Below are 13,075 nucleotides of genomic sequence, written 5' to 3'. Positions count from 1 at the left end.
GAATGTGTGCCGAAAAAGAAGACCTGGCTCACATGTTGGGCCTCACGTTGGGCACCAAAAAGAGTACCTGGATTACACGTTTGGTGCCAAAAAGAGGACCTGGCTTACACCTTGGGCACTAAAAAGAAGTGCTGGCTCACATGTTGAGCCTCACATTGGGCACCAAAAAGACCTATGTGAGGCTGAAGGTGTGAACCAGGTCTTTTTTTTTTTGGCGCTCAATGTGAGACCCAACGTGTGAGCCAGCTCTTCTTTTTGACGTCCAATGTGAGGACCAATGTGTAAGCCAGTTCGTTGGGCACCAAAAAATAAGACCTGGCTCACACATTGGACGCCAAACAAGAAGACCTGGCTCACACGTTGGGCGCCAAAAAAGAAGACCTGGCTCACACGTTGGGCGCCAAAAAAGAAAACCTGGCTCACACGTTGGGCGCCAAAAAAGAAGACCTGGCTCACACGTTGGGCGCCAAAAAAGAAGACCTGGCTCACACGTTGGGCGCCAAAAAAGAAGACCTGGCTCACACGTTGGGCGCCGAAAAAGAAGACCTGGCTCACACGTTGGGCGCCGAAAAAGAAGACCTGGCTCACACTTTGGGGGCGCCAAAAAAGAAGACCTGGCTCACACGTTGGGCCTCACGCTGGGCACCAAAAAGAGGACCTGGATCACACGTTTGGTGCCAGAAAGAGGACCTGGCTCACACGTTGGGCCTTGCGTTGGGCCCCAATAATAAGGCCTGACTCAACATCAGCATTCCAATTCATCCCAAATTTGTTGAGTAGGGTTGAGGTCAGGGCTCTGTGCATATGCAGGATACTCCAGTTCTCACCACACCAATCTGGTCACCCAATGTCTTTATGGAGCTGGGTTTGTACACAGCGGGGGGGGCACAGTCGTGGAACAGATCAGGAACATTACATGTATTTTTTTCCTGTTCTGATAGGTGGAGCTGAGAGTGGCCTGGAGGGCAGTATATTACAGCCTGGCATTGCTTGTTCATTACTTTTCCTTCTGTTTTCTCAGGTGGGATGTTCATAGCTACAGGCAGCACAGACCACATCATCAGAATATATTATCTGGGCTCCGAGGAACCTGAGAAGATTGCTGAGCTGGAGGGCCATGTGGTAAGATGATGTTAGGAACATGCTATGCCCCCTGCCAGAACGAGAGTCCTGCCCTCTGTTCAGAGGGGCAATCCTGCGCCCTCCTAGTGCACATGTCTGGGGTGCTGAAATCCAGTGTTGCTCTGGAAATGTTTAGGTTGTGCTGCAATAACAGATCATTCCAGCAGGGGGTGCTGCAGGTATATTCTGTAATCATTGCACTGCTGTGCTTTTATAAAAGCTTTTCTCCACGCAAACATTTATAAGTGGGAATTGTGCGGTCATACAACGCTGTACCCAAACAAAATGTATATTTTTTTCACAGAAATAGCGCTTTCTTTCAGTGGGGATCACCTGGGATTTTTTATTGTTTATTATATAACCAAAATTTCTAAAAAAAACAATATTTTTTACTTTCAATTTTTTTATTATTTTTTTTACGTCCTGTCATCAGAGCATTACAGCGTCATATAACTGGTGTGGTGAAGATATACTGACTGGTGACAATATGTGTAAAAAAAAAAAAACAAATCATATTTTTATTTTTTTAAGCCCTTTTTTTTTTTTTTAATTTTAATTTTTTTACATCCTGTCATCAGAGTAGCTCAGTGTCACAGTACTATGTGGAGGGGGGGTGGGGGCGGGGTATCAGGGATTTTTTTTACACTGATCATTGCTTATACATTGATGATCACTGTATAAGAAATAGTTTTAGCTGTCGTGAATGGGTTAACATCCATAAACGGCTTGCTTATGGTTGTGATCTGTGATTGGCTGCAGCTAATCACATGGTTCAGGTAGCCAGGTACCATGTGATTTCTGTTGTCCAATCACAAATCACAACCGTAAGCCGGCTGTTCATGAATGGAAATCCATTCATGACATTTTGTTTACATTATCATGTGATCGCTATGATTGGTCACATGATACCCCGACTGCTCGGCTGGGTATTAAGCACCGTGATCCGCTGTGTCTGATGTAGACCGCGGTCATGGGAATGCGCTCCTGTGCGCCCACGGGACGCTCTAGTGCGCATGTGCAGATCCCGAAGTACAGGGACGCGATGGTGGCTGTACCTGCCACTCGCCCGCAGTAAAATTTCTACTACATTACTACTAAAATACTGTGTGCGAGTCGCCAAGGGGTTAAACACACTTCTGGCTGTTCTATATAGTGAAGGCGATACAGCCTGGTGTACCCTCCCCCCCCCCCCTCACCCACAATGAGAGTGATCGGTCTGTATGACAATGATCTGATCAATGAGAGTGATCGGTCTGTATGACAATGGTCTGATCAATGAGAGTGATCTGTCTGTATGACAATGATCTGATCAATGAGAGTGATCTGTCTGTATGACAATGGTCTGATCAATGAGTGATCTGTCTGTATGACAATGATCTGATCAATGAGAGTGATCGGTCTGTATGACAATGGTCTGATCAATGAGAGTGATCGGTCTGTATGACAATGATCTGATCAATGAGAGTGATCTGTCTGTATGATAATGATCTGATCAATGAGAGTGATCGGTCTGTATGACAATGATCTGATCAATGAGAGTTATCTGTATGACAATGGTCTGATCAATGAGAGTGATCTGTATGATAATGATCTGATCAATGAGAGTGATCTGTCTGTGTGACAATGATTTGATCAATGAGAGTGATCTGTCTGTATGACAATGGTCTGATCAATGAGAGTGATCTGTATGACAATGATCTGATCAATGAGAGTGATCGGTCTGTATGACAATGATCTGATCAATGAGAGTGATCTATATGACAATGGTCTGATCAATGAGAGTGATCTGTCTGTATGACAATGATCTGATCAATGAGAGTGATCTGTATGACAATGGTCTGATCAATGAGAGTGATCTGTCTGTATGACAATGGTCTGATCAATGAGAGTGATCGGTCTGTATGACAATGATCTGATCAATGAGAGTTATCTGTATGACAATGATCTGACAATGAGAGTGATCGGTCTGTAGGACAATGATCTGATCAATGAGAGTGATCTGTATGACAATGATCTGATCAATGAGAGTGATCTGATTTTTCTTGTTTTTCAGGATAAAGTCATAGCGGTTCAGTTCTGCAATAACAGCGATCGGTAAGTATTGATCATTCCCGTATCTTCCTGTTCATCCCTGCTCAGATTAATGATCATTATTGTGTCTTTCCTCTGCTCATCCCGGCATTCATTCCAGGAGGTTATATTGAGGATCTTTCAGTACTGAGATTCCAGCCTTCAATAGAGGAGGTTGTATTGGGGATCTTCCATTATTCAGATCCTGGCCTTCATTAGAGAAGGTTGTATTGGGGATCTTCCAGTGCTGAGGTTGTATTGGGATCTTCCATTATTAAGATGTTGGCCTTTATTAGAGGAGGTTATACTGGAGATCTTTCAGGTTTGAGATCCTGGCCTTCATTAGCAGGGGTAGTATTGGGGATCTTCCAGTACTGAGAAGCCAGCCTTTATTAGAGGAAGTTTTTTTGGGATCTTCCAGTACTGAGGAAACCCTGGCCTCAGTACTGGAAGTAGGGGGGTGAGCAGATGGCGGCTGCGGAGGGAAGCTGAGGACGTGGGCTGCGGAGGGGAGCTGAGGACGTGGGCTGCGGAGGGAAGCTGAGGACGTGGGCTGCGGAGGGGAGCTGAGGACGTGGGCTGCGGAGGGAAGCTGAGGACGTCGGGTGCGGAGGGGAGCTGAGGACGTCTGGTGCGGAGGGGAGCTGAGGACGTGGGCTGCGGAGGGAAGCTGAGGACGTGGGCTGCGGAGGGGAGCAGATGACGGCGGCTGCGGAGGGAAGCTGCGGAGGGAAGCTGAGGACGTGGGCTGCGGAGGGAAGCTGAGGACGTGGGCTACGGAGGGGAGCTGAGGACGTGGGCTGCGGAGGGAAGCTGAGGACGTGGGCTGCGGAGGGAAGCTGAGGACGTGGGCTGCGGAGGGGAGCTGAGGACGTGGGCTGCTGAGGGGAGCTGAGGACGTGGGCTGCTGAGGGGAGCTGAGGACGTGGGCTGCTGAGGGGAGCTGAGGACGTGGGCTGCGGAGGGGAGCTGAGGACGTGGGCTGCGGAGGGGAGCTGAGGACGTGGGCTGCGGAGGGGAGCTGAGGACGTGGGCTGCGGAGGGGAGCTGAGGACGTGGGCTGCGGAGGGGAGCTGAGGACGTGGGCTGCGGAGGGGAGCTGAGGACGTGGGCTGCGGAGGGAAGCTGAGGACGTGGGCTGCGGAGGGTAGCTGAGGACGTGGGCTGCGGAGGGTAGCTGAGGACGTGGGCTGCGGAGGGTAGCTGAGGACGTGGGCTGCGGAGGGGAGCTGAGGACGTGGGCTGCGGAGGGGAGCTGAGGACGTGGGCTGCGGAGGGGAGCTGAGGACGTGGGCTGCGGAGGGGAGCTGAGGACGTGGGCTGCGGAGGGGAGCTGAGGACGTGGGCTGCGGAGGGGAGCTGAGGACGTCGGGTGCGGAGGGAAGCTGAGGACGTGGGCTGCGGAGGGGAGCTGAGGACGTCGGGTGCGGAGGGAAGCTGAGGACGTGGGCTGCGGAGGGGAGCAGATGACGGCGGCTGCGGAGGGGAGCTGAGGACGTGGGCTGCGGAGGGGAGCTGAGGACGTGGGCTGCTGAGGGGAGCTGAGGACGTGGGCTGCGGAGGGGAGCTGAGGACGTGGGCTGCGGAGGGGAGCTGAGGACGTGGGCTGCGGAGGGTAGCTGAGGACGTGGGCTGCGGAGGGTAGCTGAGGACGTGGGCTGCGGAGGGTAGCTGAGGACGTGGGCTGCGGAGGGTAGCTGAGGACGTGGGCTGCGGAGGGTAGCTGAGGACGTGGGCTGCGGAGGGGAGCTGAGGACGTCGGGTGCGGAGGGAAGCTGAGGACGTGGGCTGCGGAGGGGAGCAGATGACGGCGGCTGCGGAGGGGAGCTGAGGACGTGGGCTGCGGAGGAGAGCTGAGGACGTCAGGTGCGGAGGGGAGCTGAGGACGTCGGGTGCGGAGGGGAGCTGAGGACGTGGGCTGCGGAGGGGAGCTGAGGACGTGGGCTGCGGAGGGGAGCTGAGGACGTGGGCTGCGGAGGGGAGCTGAGGCCGTGGGCTGCGGAGGGGAGCTGAGGCCGTGGGCTGCGGAGGGGAGCTGAGGCCGTGGGCTGCGGAGGGCTGCGGAGGGGAGCTGAGGCCGTGGGCTGCGGAGGGGAGCTGAGGCCGTGGGCTGCGGAGGGGAGCTGAGGCCGTGGGCTGCGGAGGGGAGCTGAGGCCGTGGGCTGCGGAGGGGAGCTGAGGACGTGGGCTGCGGAGGGGAGCTGAGGACGTGGGCTGCGGAGGGGAGCTGAGGACGTGGGCTGCGGAGGGAAGCTGAGGACGTGGGCTGCGGAGGGGAGCTGAGGACGTGGGCTGCGGAGGGAAGCTGAGGACGTCGGGTGCGGAGGGGAGCTGAGGACGTGGGCTGCGGAGGGAAGCTGAGGACGTGGGCTGCGGAGGGGAGCAGATGACGGCGGCTGCGGAGGGAAGCTGAGGACGTGGGCTGCGGAGGGAAGCTGAGGACGTGGGCTACGGAGGGGAGCTGAGGACGTGGGCTGCGGAGGGAAGCTGAGGACGTGGGCTGCGGAGGGAAGCTGAGGACGTGGGCTGCGGAGGGGAGCTGAGGACGTGGGCTGCTGAGGGGAGCTGAGGACGTGGGCTGCGGAGGGGAGCTGAGGACGTGGGCTGCGGAGGGGAGCTGAGGACGTGGGCTGCGGAGGGGAGCTGAGGACGTGGGCTGCGGAGGGGAGCTGAGGACGTGGGCTGCGGAGGGAAGCTGAGGACGTGGGCTGCGGAGGGGAGCTGAGGACGTGGGCTGCGGAGGGGAGCTGAGGACGTGGGCTGCGGAGGGGAGCTGAGGACGTGGGCTGCGGAGGGGAGCTGAGGACGTGGGCTGCGGAGGGGAGCTGAGGACGTCGGGTGCGGAGGGAAGCTGAGGACGTGGGCTGCGGAGGGGAGCTGAGGACGTCGGGTGCGGAGGGAAGCTGAGGACGTGGGCTGCGGAGGGGAGCAGATGACGGCGGCTGCGGAGGGGAGCTGAGGACGTGGGCTGCGGAGGGGAGCTGAGGACGTGGGCTGCTGAGGGGAGCTGAGGACGTGGGCTGCGGAGGGGAGCTGAGGACGTGGGCTGCGGAGGGGAGCTGAGGACGTGGGCTGCGGAGGGGAGCTGAGGACGTGGGCTGCGGAGGGGAGCTGAGGACGTGGGCTGCGGAGGGGAGCTGAGGACGTGGGCTGCGGAGGGTAGCTGAGGACGTGGGCTGCGGAGGGTAGCTGAGGACGTGGGCTGCGGAGGGTAGCTGAGGACGTGGGCTGCGGAGGGTAGCTGAGGACGTGGGCTGCGGAGGGTAGCTGAGGACGTGGGCTGCGGAGGGGAGCTGAGGACGTCGGGTGCGGAGGGAAGCTGAGGACGTGGGCTGCGGAGGGGAGCAGATGACGGCGGCTGCGGAGGGGAGCTGAGGACGTGGGCTGCGGAGGAGAGCTGAGGACGTCGGGTGCGGAGGGGAGCTGAGGACGTCGGGTGCGGAGGGGAGCTGAGGACGTGGGCTGCGGAGGGGAGCTGAGGACGTGGGCTGCGGAGGGGAGCTGAGGACGTGGGCTGCGGAGGGGAGCTGAGGCCGTGGGCTGCGGAGGGGAGCTGAGGCCGTGGGCTGCGGAGGGGAGCTGAGGCCGTGGGCTGCGGAGGGGAGCTGAGGCCGTGGGCTGCGGAGGGGAGCTGAGGCCGTGGGCTGCGGAGGGGAGCTGAGGCCGTGGGCTGCGGAGGGGAGCTGAGGCCGTGGGCTGCGGAGGGGAGCTGAGGCCGTGGGCTGCGGAGGGGAGCTGAGGACGTGGGCTGCGGAGGGGAGCTGAGGACGTGGGCTGCGGAGGGGAGCTGAGGACGTGGGCTGCGGAGGGGAGTTGAGGAGGTCGGCTGCGGAGGGGAGCTGAGGACGTGGGCTGCGGAGGGGAGCTGAGGACAGGGGGCTAAGGGCAGTTTATTCCTAAAATAGAAAGAAGCAGCGAGGGATTCTGTGAATGAATTACCTTCTAATCTGGCGAGGAGCCAGGGAGGCACAATGTAAGCAGATTAAACCTCCGCTTTGGCCTCTTCCTGTCCCATTCTGGATGGAGAATTGTTCAGCATGAAGATAAACACTCCTACAACCCCAATGCCAAAAAAGTTGGGGCGCTGTGTAAAATGTCCGTAAATACCGAATGCAACGATCTGCAGATCTCCTAAACCCGGATTTTATTCACAATAGAAAACAAATTAAATGTTGAAACACAGAAAATGGACCGTTTCATGAAACAAAATAAGGTAACCGACATTGATGGCGCCAACACGTCTCGAAGTGGGGGTGGGGCCATGTTTAGCCCAGCGTAGCCTTCACTCTTCTTTTCCCAACACTCTCTAAATGTCTGGGAAGTGAGGAGACCAGTTGCTGGAGTTTTTGGAGTGGATCGTTGTCCCAATCTTGCCTGATATAGGATTCTAACTGCTCAACAGTCCTGTTGTATTTTTTATATTTTCAGTTGGTGAAAGGTCTGGACTGCAGGCAGGCCCGTTTATCCCCCGGACTCTTCTACTAGGAAGCCATGCTGGTGTCATAGATGCAGTATGGAGTTAGCATTGTCCTGATAAAATATGCAAGACCTTCTCTGAAAAAGACGTCTGGATGAGAGAATTTGCTGCTCCAACACCTGGATTTATCTTTCAGCATTGATGGTGCCTTTCCAGATCTAGAAGCTGCACATTCCACATACACTAATGCCCCCTCCCCACCCCCATACTATCAGAGATGAAGGCTTATGAACTGAGTGCTGATAACAAGCCGGACAGTCCCTCATCCCTTTAGTCCCGAGGACACATTGCCCATGCTTGCCAAAAAGAATGTGAAATTTAGATTTATTGGACCACAGGACGGTTTTTCACTTTGCAACAAATCATTTAAAATGAGCTTTGGCCAAGAGAACACTTTTCCAGATTGCAACAGACCATTTTAACCACTTTAAGACCGGGCCTATTTTTGACACTTGGTGTTACAAAGCTAAAATCTGTTTTTTTTTTTTACTAGAATACTACTTCGAACCCCCAAACATTATATATATTTTTTTTTAGCAGAGACCCTAGAGCAGGGCTTGACAAATTTTCCTGAAATCTAGGAGCCAGCTAAAAAAGTTAGGAGCCAGTTTTTTTTTTTTTTTTTTTAAACAAACAACCAAGCTTTATTTCCAAAAAATAACATACTAAATTTACACAAAGACGACGAGAACCCCACTCTCCTCTATAGCGCAATCGGATGGAAACAGACTGTCTGTCTGTTTCCATCCGATGTCATCTGATCCGATCCACGGGATGGATAGAAAATAGAACCACCATCCGTCTGCTTTTGGCGGACAGGATCAGATGGTGGCAGATTACCGCTCCATAGAGGAGACTCAAGGTTCCGATCAGGTCTGCCTGAGAAACTGACAGGCGGACCTGATCAGACAGCCCGTGTGAAAGGGGCTTTCAGCTGTGGCATGGCGATGAGGAAAAAAAAAAAATTATATTATTATATAATATCATTTTTTTTATAATAATTGAAAAAAAATAGAAAAATAATTTTTTTTTAAAATTGAAAAAATTTTTTTTTAAATAATTAAAAAAAAAAAGAAAAATTATTATTTTTTTAATAATTTAAAAAATATAATAATAACCACCACACTCCCTGTCCACTTATCTTTTAAGCAAAGGTAAGTGGACAGGGAGATTAAGCCTGCAAAAACTTCCCTCTCATCTCCTCTTAGGGAAGGAGATGGACAGGCAGGGGAAACTGCCATTAGTTTACTGCTTGTAAAACTCCCGGCCACCACAAGAGGGCGCCAGTTCCCCGTTCTCTCAGTGAAGAAGGCCGAAAAGCCGCGGCCTCAATTTTCAGACGGCGCGGAAGTCCGTGCACTCGGTGAGTGTTTGGGGGGGGGGGCGCAAAAGGACCGGACACCTCTTGGAGTGCACCCCAGGCGCCAGGTCGCTAATTCTAGTCGCCAATGCGACCTGGCGCCCGGGGTTTGTCGAGCCTTGCCCTAGAGAATAAAATAGAGATCATTGCAATATTTTTTTTTTTTACACCGTATTTGCGCAGCGGCCTTCCAAACGCAAATTTTTTGGTAAAATTTCACTTATTTTAATTAAAAAATAAGAAAACATTAATGTTAGCCCAATTTTTTTCCATAATAGGAAAGATAATGTTACACCGAGTAAATAGATACCCAACATGTCATGCTTCAAAATTGCGCACGCTCACGGAATAGCGACAAACATTGGTACATAAAAATCCCCATAGGCGACACTTTAAAAATTTCTACAGGTTACCAGCTTAGAGTTAGAGGAGGTCGGGGGATAGAATTATTGCTCTCGCTCTAACGATCACAGTGATACCTCACATCTGACACCGTTTACATATGTGGGCGGGACTTGCTTATGCGTTCGCTTCTGCGCGCGAGCTAAAGCTATTTTTTTTTCCTGTTTATTTTATTTATTATTTTTTATTTTTACAGTTTTAAAAAAAAAGAAAAATTGTGATCATTTTTATTCCTATTACAAGGAATGTAAACATCCCTTGTAATAGAAATAGGCATGACAGGACCTCTTTATTGTGAGATCCAGGGTCAAAAAGACCTCACACCTACACTAAAACCTTTAAACCATTTGCTAGGCAACGACGTTTGATGTTGCTCCAGTCCTCCAAGACCATAGAGATGAGAGAGCAAGATGGCTCTAACTCTACTTCCGGTCTCAGAGGATCCGGTACCGGATCGTTTTTCCCGCTGCCGGCGGGTCCGGTAAGCGGGGGAAAACGGCCGGGACACGGCAGGATGGGGGGCACCTCTTCCGCCGCACCGTAAGGGTGATCCCGCTGCGAATCCGCCGATGGGACCACCCTTATCAGAAAACCGATCGCCCGCCATTTTCAAAAAAGTATTTAGCGTCAAAGGACTGACGTAAAACTGTGGCGGGCGGTTGGTAAATGGTTAAATGACCATTTTAAACGAGCTTTGTTCCATAGAACAGTTTTCCACATTGCAACAGACCTTTTTAAATGGGCTTTGGCCCAAAGAACAGTCTTTCACTTTGCCACATACTGTTTTAAATAAGCTTTGACCCAGAGAACAGTTTTCCACATTGCAACAGACCATTTTTTAATGAGCTTTGGCCCAGAGAACCGTTTCCTACTTTTGCAACAGACCATTTATAATGAGGTTTTGCCCAGAGAACAGTTTTCTACTTTTGCAACAGACCATTTATAATGAGGTTTTGCCCAGAGAACAGTTTTCCACATTGCAACAGACCATTGTAAATGAGCTTTTGCCCAGAGAACAGTTTTTCACTTTGCAACAGACCATTTATAATGCGCTTTGGTCTAAAGAATAGTTTTCCAATTTGCAACAGACCATTTATAATGAAGTGTGGCCCAGAGAAGACGGCAGCGTTTCTGGATAATGTTCGGATACAGCTTCTTCTCTTCAGGATGGATTTTTACTTTGTATTTCTGGATGGCACGGCGAGCTGTGTTCACAGACAGTGATATGTGGAAGTATTCCTGAGCCCACACAGTGATGTCCATCACACAGTCATGCCTGCTTATAGTGCAGCGCCCCCCTGAGGGCCCCAAGATCACCGCCATCCAGTATTGGGTTTCGGCCTTGTCCTTTCACACAGAGATTTCTCCAGATTCTTGGAACTCTTTGATGATCTGTGCTGTAAATGATAAAAGATTTCAAATCTTTACAATTTTAGGATGAGGAACACTAATCTGAAATGGAACCTCAGCCCATCTTTCCTTCTCAGACTCTCTAAGATGCTCTTTTATACCCAATCATGTTACTGACCTGTTACCAATTCACCTCATTAGTTGTAAAATATTTTTCCAGCTCCTCCTTGTTACTCCGCCTGCTTTTTGTTGTCCTGCCCCCACTTTTTTGAGACATGTTGCTGCCATCAATTTCATTTTTTTTTTCTTGAAATGGATCATTTTCTCGGGTTAAACCTTTGATACGTTTTCTATTTTCTATTGTGAATAAAATCCGGGTTTATGAGATCTACAGATTATTGCATTCTGTTTTCTGTTACAATGTAACAATGAATTCTCTTTAGTTGGTGTTGAAGATTTGTTGTCTTTTCTTCTCATGCTGATCGATGAGTGAGGAGGTTCTGGTAGGACAGGGCGGCCCAGATCCATCCAGACCTGTGTTATGTACTGACCTGCTGTCCTCTGTATGATGGCGTGGAGGTCAGAGGTCCCCAGTGAACGTTCAGTCCTCCAGACGTGGTCTTTAATAATGGCCCCCTGTGATTGGTTCTGCAGATTGTGCTTTGTCAGTGGAAGCAGAGATGGGACAGCGCGGATCTGGCACTACCAGCAGCAGGAGTGGAAGATGATTGTACTGGATATGACCAGCAGAATGCCTGGGTAAGAAATGGTGATAGTGCGGGACTGAGGAGGAAGTGAGGATAGTGCGGGACTGAGGAGGAAGTGAGGATAGTGCGGGACTGAGGAGGAAATGGTGATAGTGCTGGACTGAGGAGGAAATGAGGATAGTGCGGGACTGAGGAGGAAATGAGGATAGTGCTGGACTGAGGAGGAAATGAGGATAGTGTGGGACTGAGGAGGAAATGGTGATAGTGCGGCATTAAGGAGGAAGTCAGGATAGTGCGGGACTGAGGAGGAAATGAGGATAGTGCGGGACTGAGGAGGAAATGAGGATAGTGCTGGACTGAGGAGGAAATGAGGATAGTGCGGGACTGAGGAGGAAATGAGGATAGTGCTGGACTGAGGAGGAAATGAGGATAGTGCGGAACTGAGGAGGAAGTGAGGATAGTGCAGGACTGAGGAGGAAGTGAGGATAGTGCGGGACTGAGGAGGAAATGAGGATAGTGCAGGACTGAGGAGGAAGTGAGGATAGTGCGGGACTGAGGAGGAAGTGAGGATAGTGCGGGACTGAGGAGGAAGTGAGGATAGTGCGGGACTGAGGAGGAAGTGAGGATAGTGCGGCACTGAGGAGGAAGTGAGGATAGTGCGGGACTGAGGAGGAAGTGAGGATAGTGCGGCATTAAGGAGGAAGTCAGGATAGTGCGGGACTGAGGAGGAAATGAGGATAGTGCGGGACTGAGGAGGAAGTGAGGATAGTGCGGCATTGAGGAGGAAGTGAGGATAGTGCGGGACTGAGGAGGAAGTGAGGATAGTGCGGGACCGAGGAGGAAATGAGGATAGTGCGGGACTGAGGAGGAAATGAGGATAGTGCGGGACTGAGGAGGAAGTGAGTATAGTGCGGGACTGAGGAGGAAGTGAGGATAGTGCGGGACTGAGGAGGAAGTGAGGATAGTGCGGGACTGAGGAGGAAGTGAGGATAGTGCGTGACTGAGGAGGAAGTGAGGATAGTGCGGGACTGAGGAGGAAGTGAGGATAGTGCGGGACTGAGGAGGAAGTGAGGATAGTGCGGGACTGAGGAGGAAGTGAGGATAGTGCGGGACTGAGGAGGAAGTGAGGATAGTGCGGGACCGAGGAGGAAATGAGGATAGTGCGGGACCGAGGAGGAAGTGAGGATAGTGCGGGACCGAGGAGGAAATGAGGATAGTGCGGGACTGAGGAGGAAATGAGGATAGTGCGGGACTGAGGAGGAAATGAGGATAGTGCGGGACTGAGGAGGAAGTGAGGATAGTGCGGCATTGAGGAGGAAGTGAGGATAGTGCGGGACTGAGGAGGAAATGAGGATAGTGCGGGACTGAGGAGGAAATGAGGATAGTGCGGGACTGAGGAGGAAATGAGGATAGTGCGGGACTGAGGAGGAAATGAGGATAGTGCGGGACTGAGGAGGAAGTGAGTATAGTGCGGGACTGAGGAGGAAGTGAGGATAGTGCGGGACTGAGGAGGAAGTGAGGATAGTGCGGGACTGAGGAGGAAGTGAGGATAGTGCGTGACTGAGGAGGAAGTGAGGATAGTGCGGG

General features: G+C 52.2%; 1 protein-coding gene across 2 annotated transcripts in view; it reads left to right on the top strand.

The window, feature by feature from the left end:
• The window catches only part of BRWD3 (bromodomain and WD repeat domain containing 3), a 100,080-nt gene that overhangs the window by 22,477 nt on the left and 64,528 nt on the right, over nt 1–13,075 (top strand). For both annotated transcript variants that reach the window (XM_082263367.1, XM_082263366.1), the window contains exons 11-13: nt 1,022–1,122; nt 3,176–3,216; nt 11,436–11,540. In XM_082263367.1, the coding sequence (XP_082119493.1) occupies nt 1,022–1,122; nt 3,176–3,216; nt 11,436–11,540 (247 nt within the window). The remainder of the gene's footprint in view (nt 1–1,021; nt 1,123–3,175; nt 3,217–11,435; nt 11,541–13,075) is intronic.

Source organism: Pelophylax lessonae (genome assembly GCF_965119305.1).
Source record: "Pelophylax lessonae genome assembly, chromosome: 7".
In the NCBI taxonomy this organism is placed as follows: domain Eukaryota; kingdom Metazoa; phylum Chordata; class Amphibia; order Anura; family Ranidae; genus Pelophylax; species Pelophylax lessonae.
Note: the sequence above shows the minus strand (reverse complement) of the source record. Positions and strands in the feature narration are given on the sequence as shown.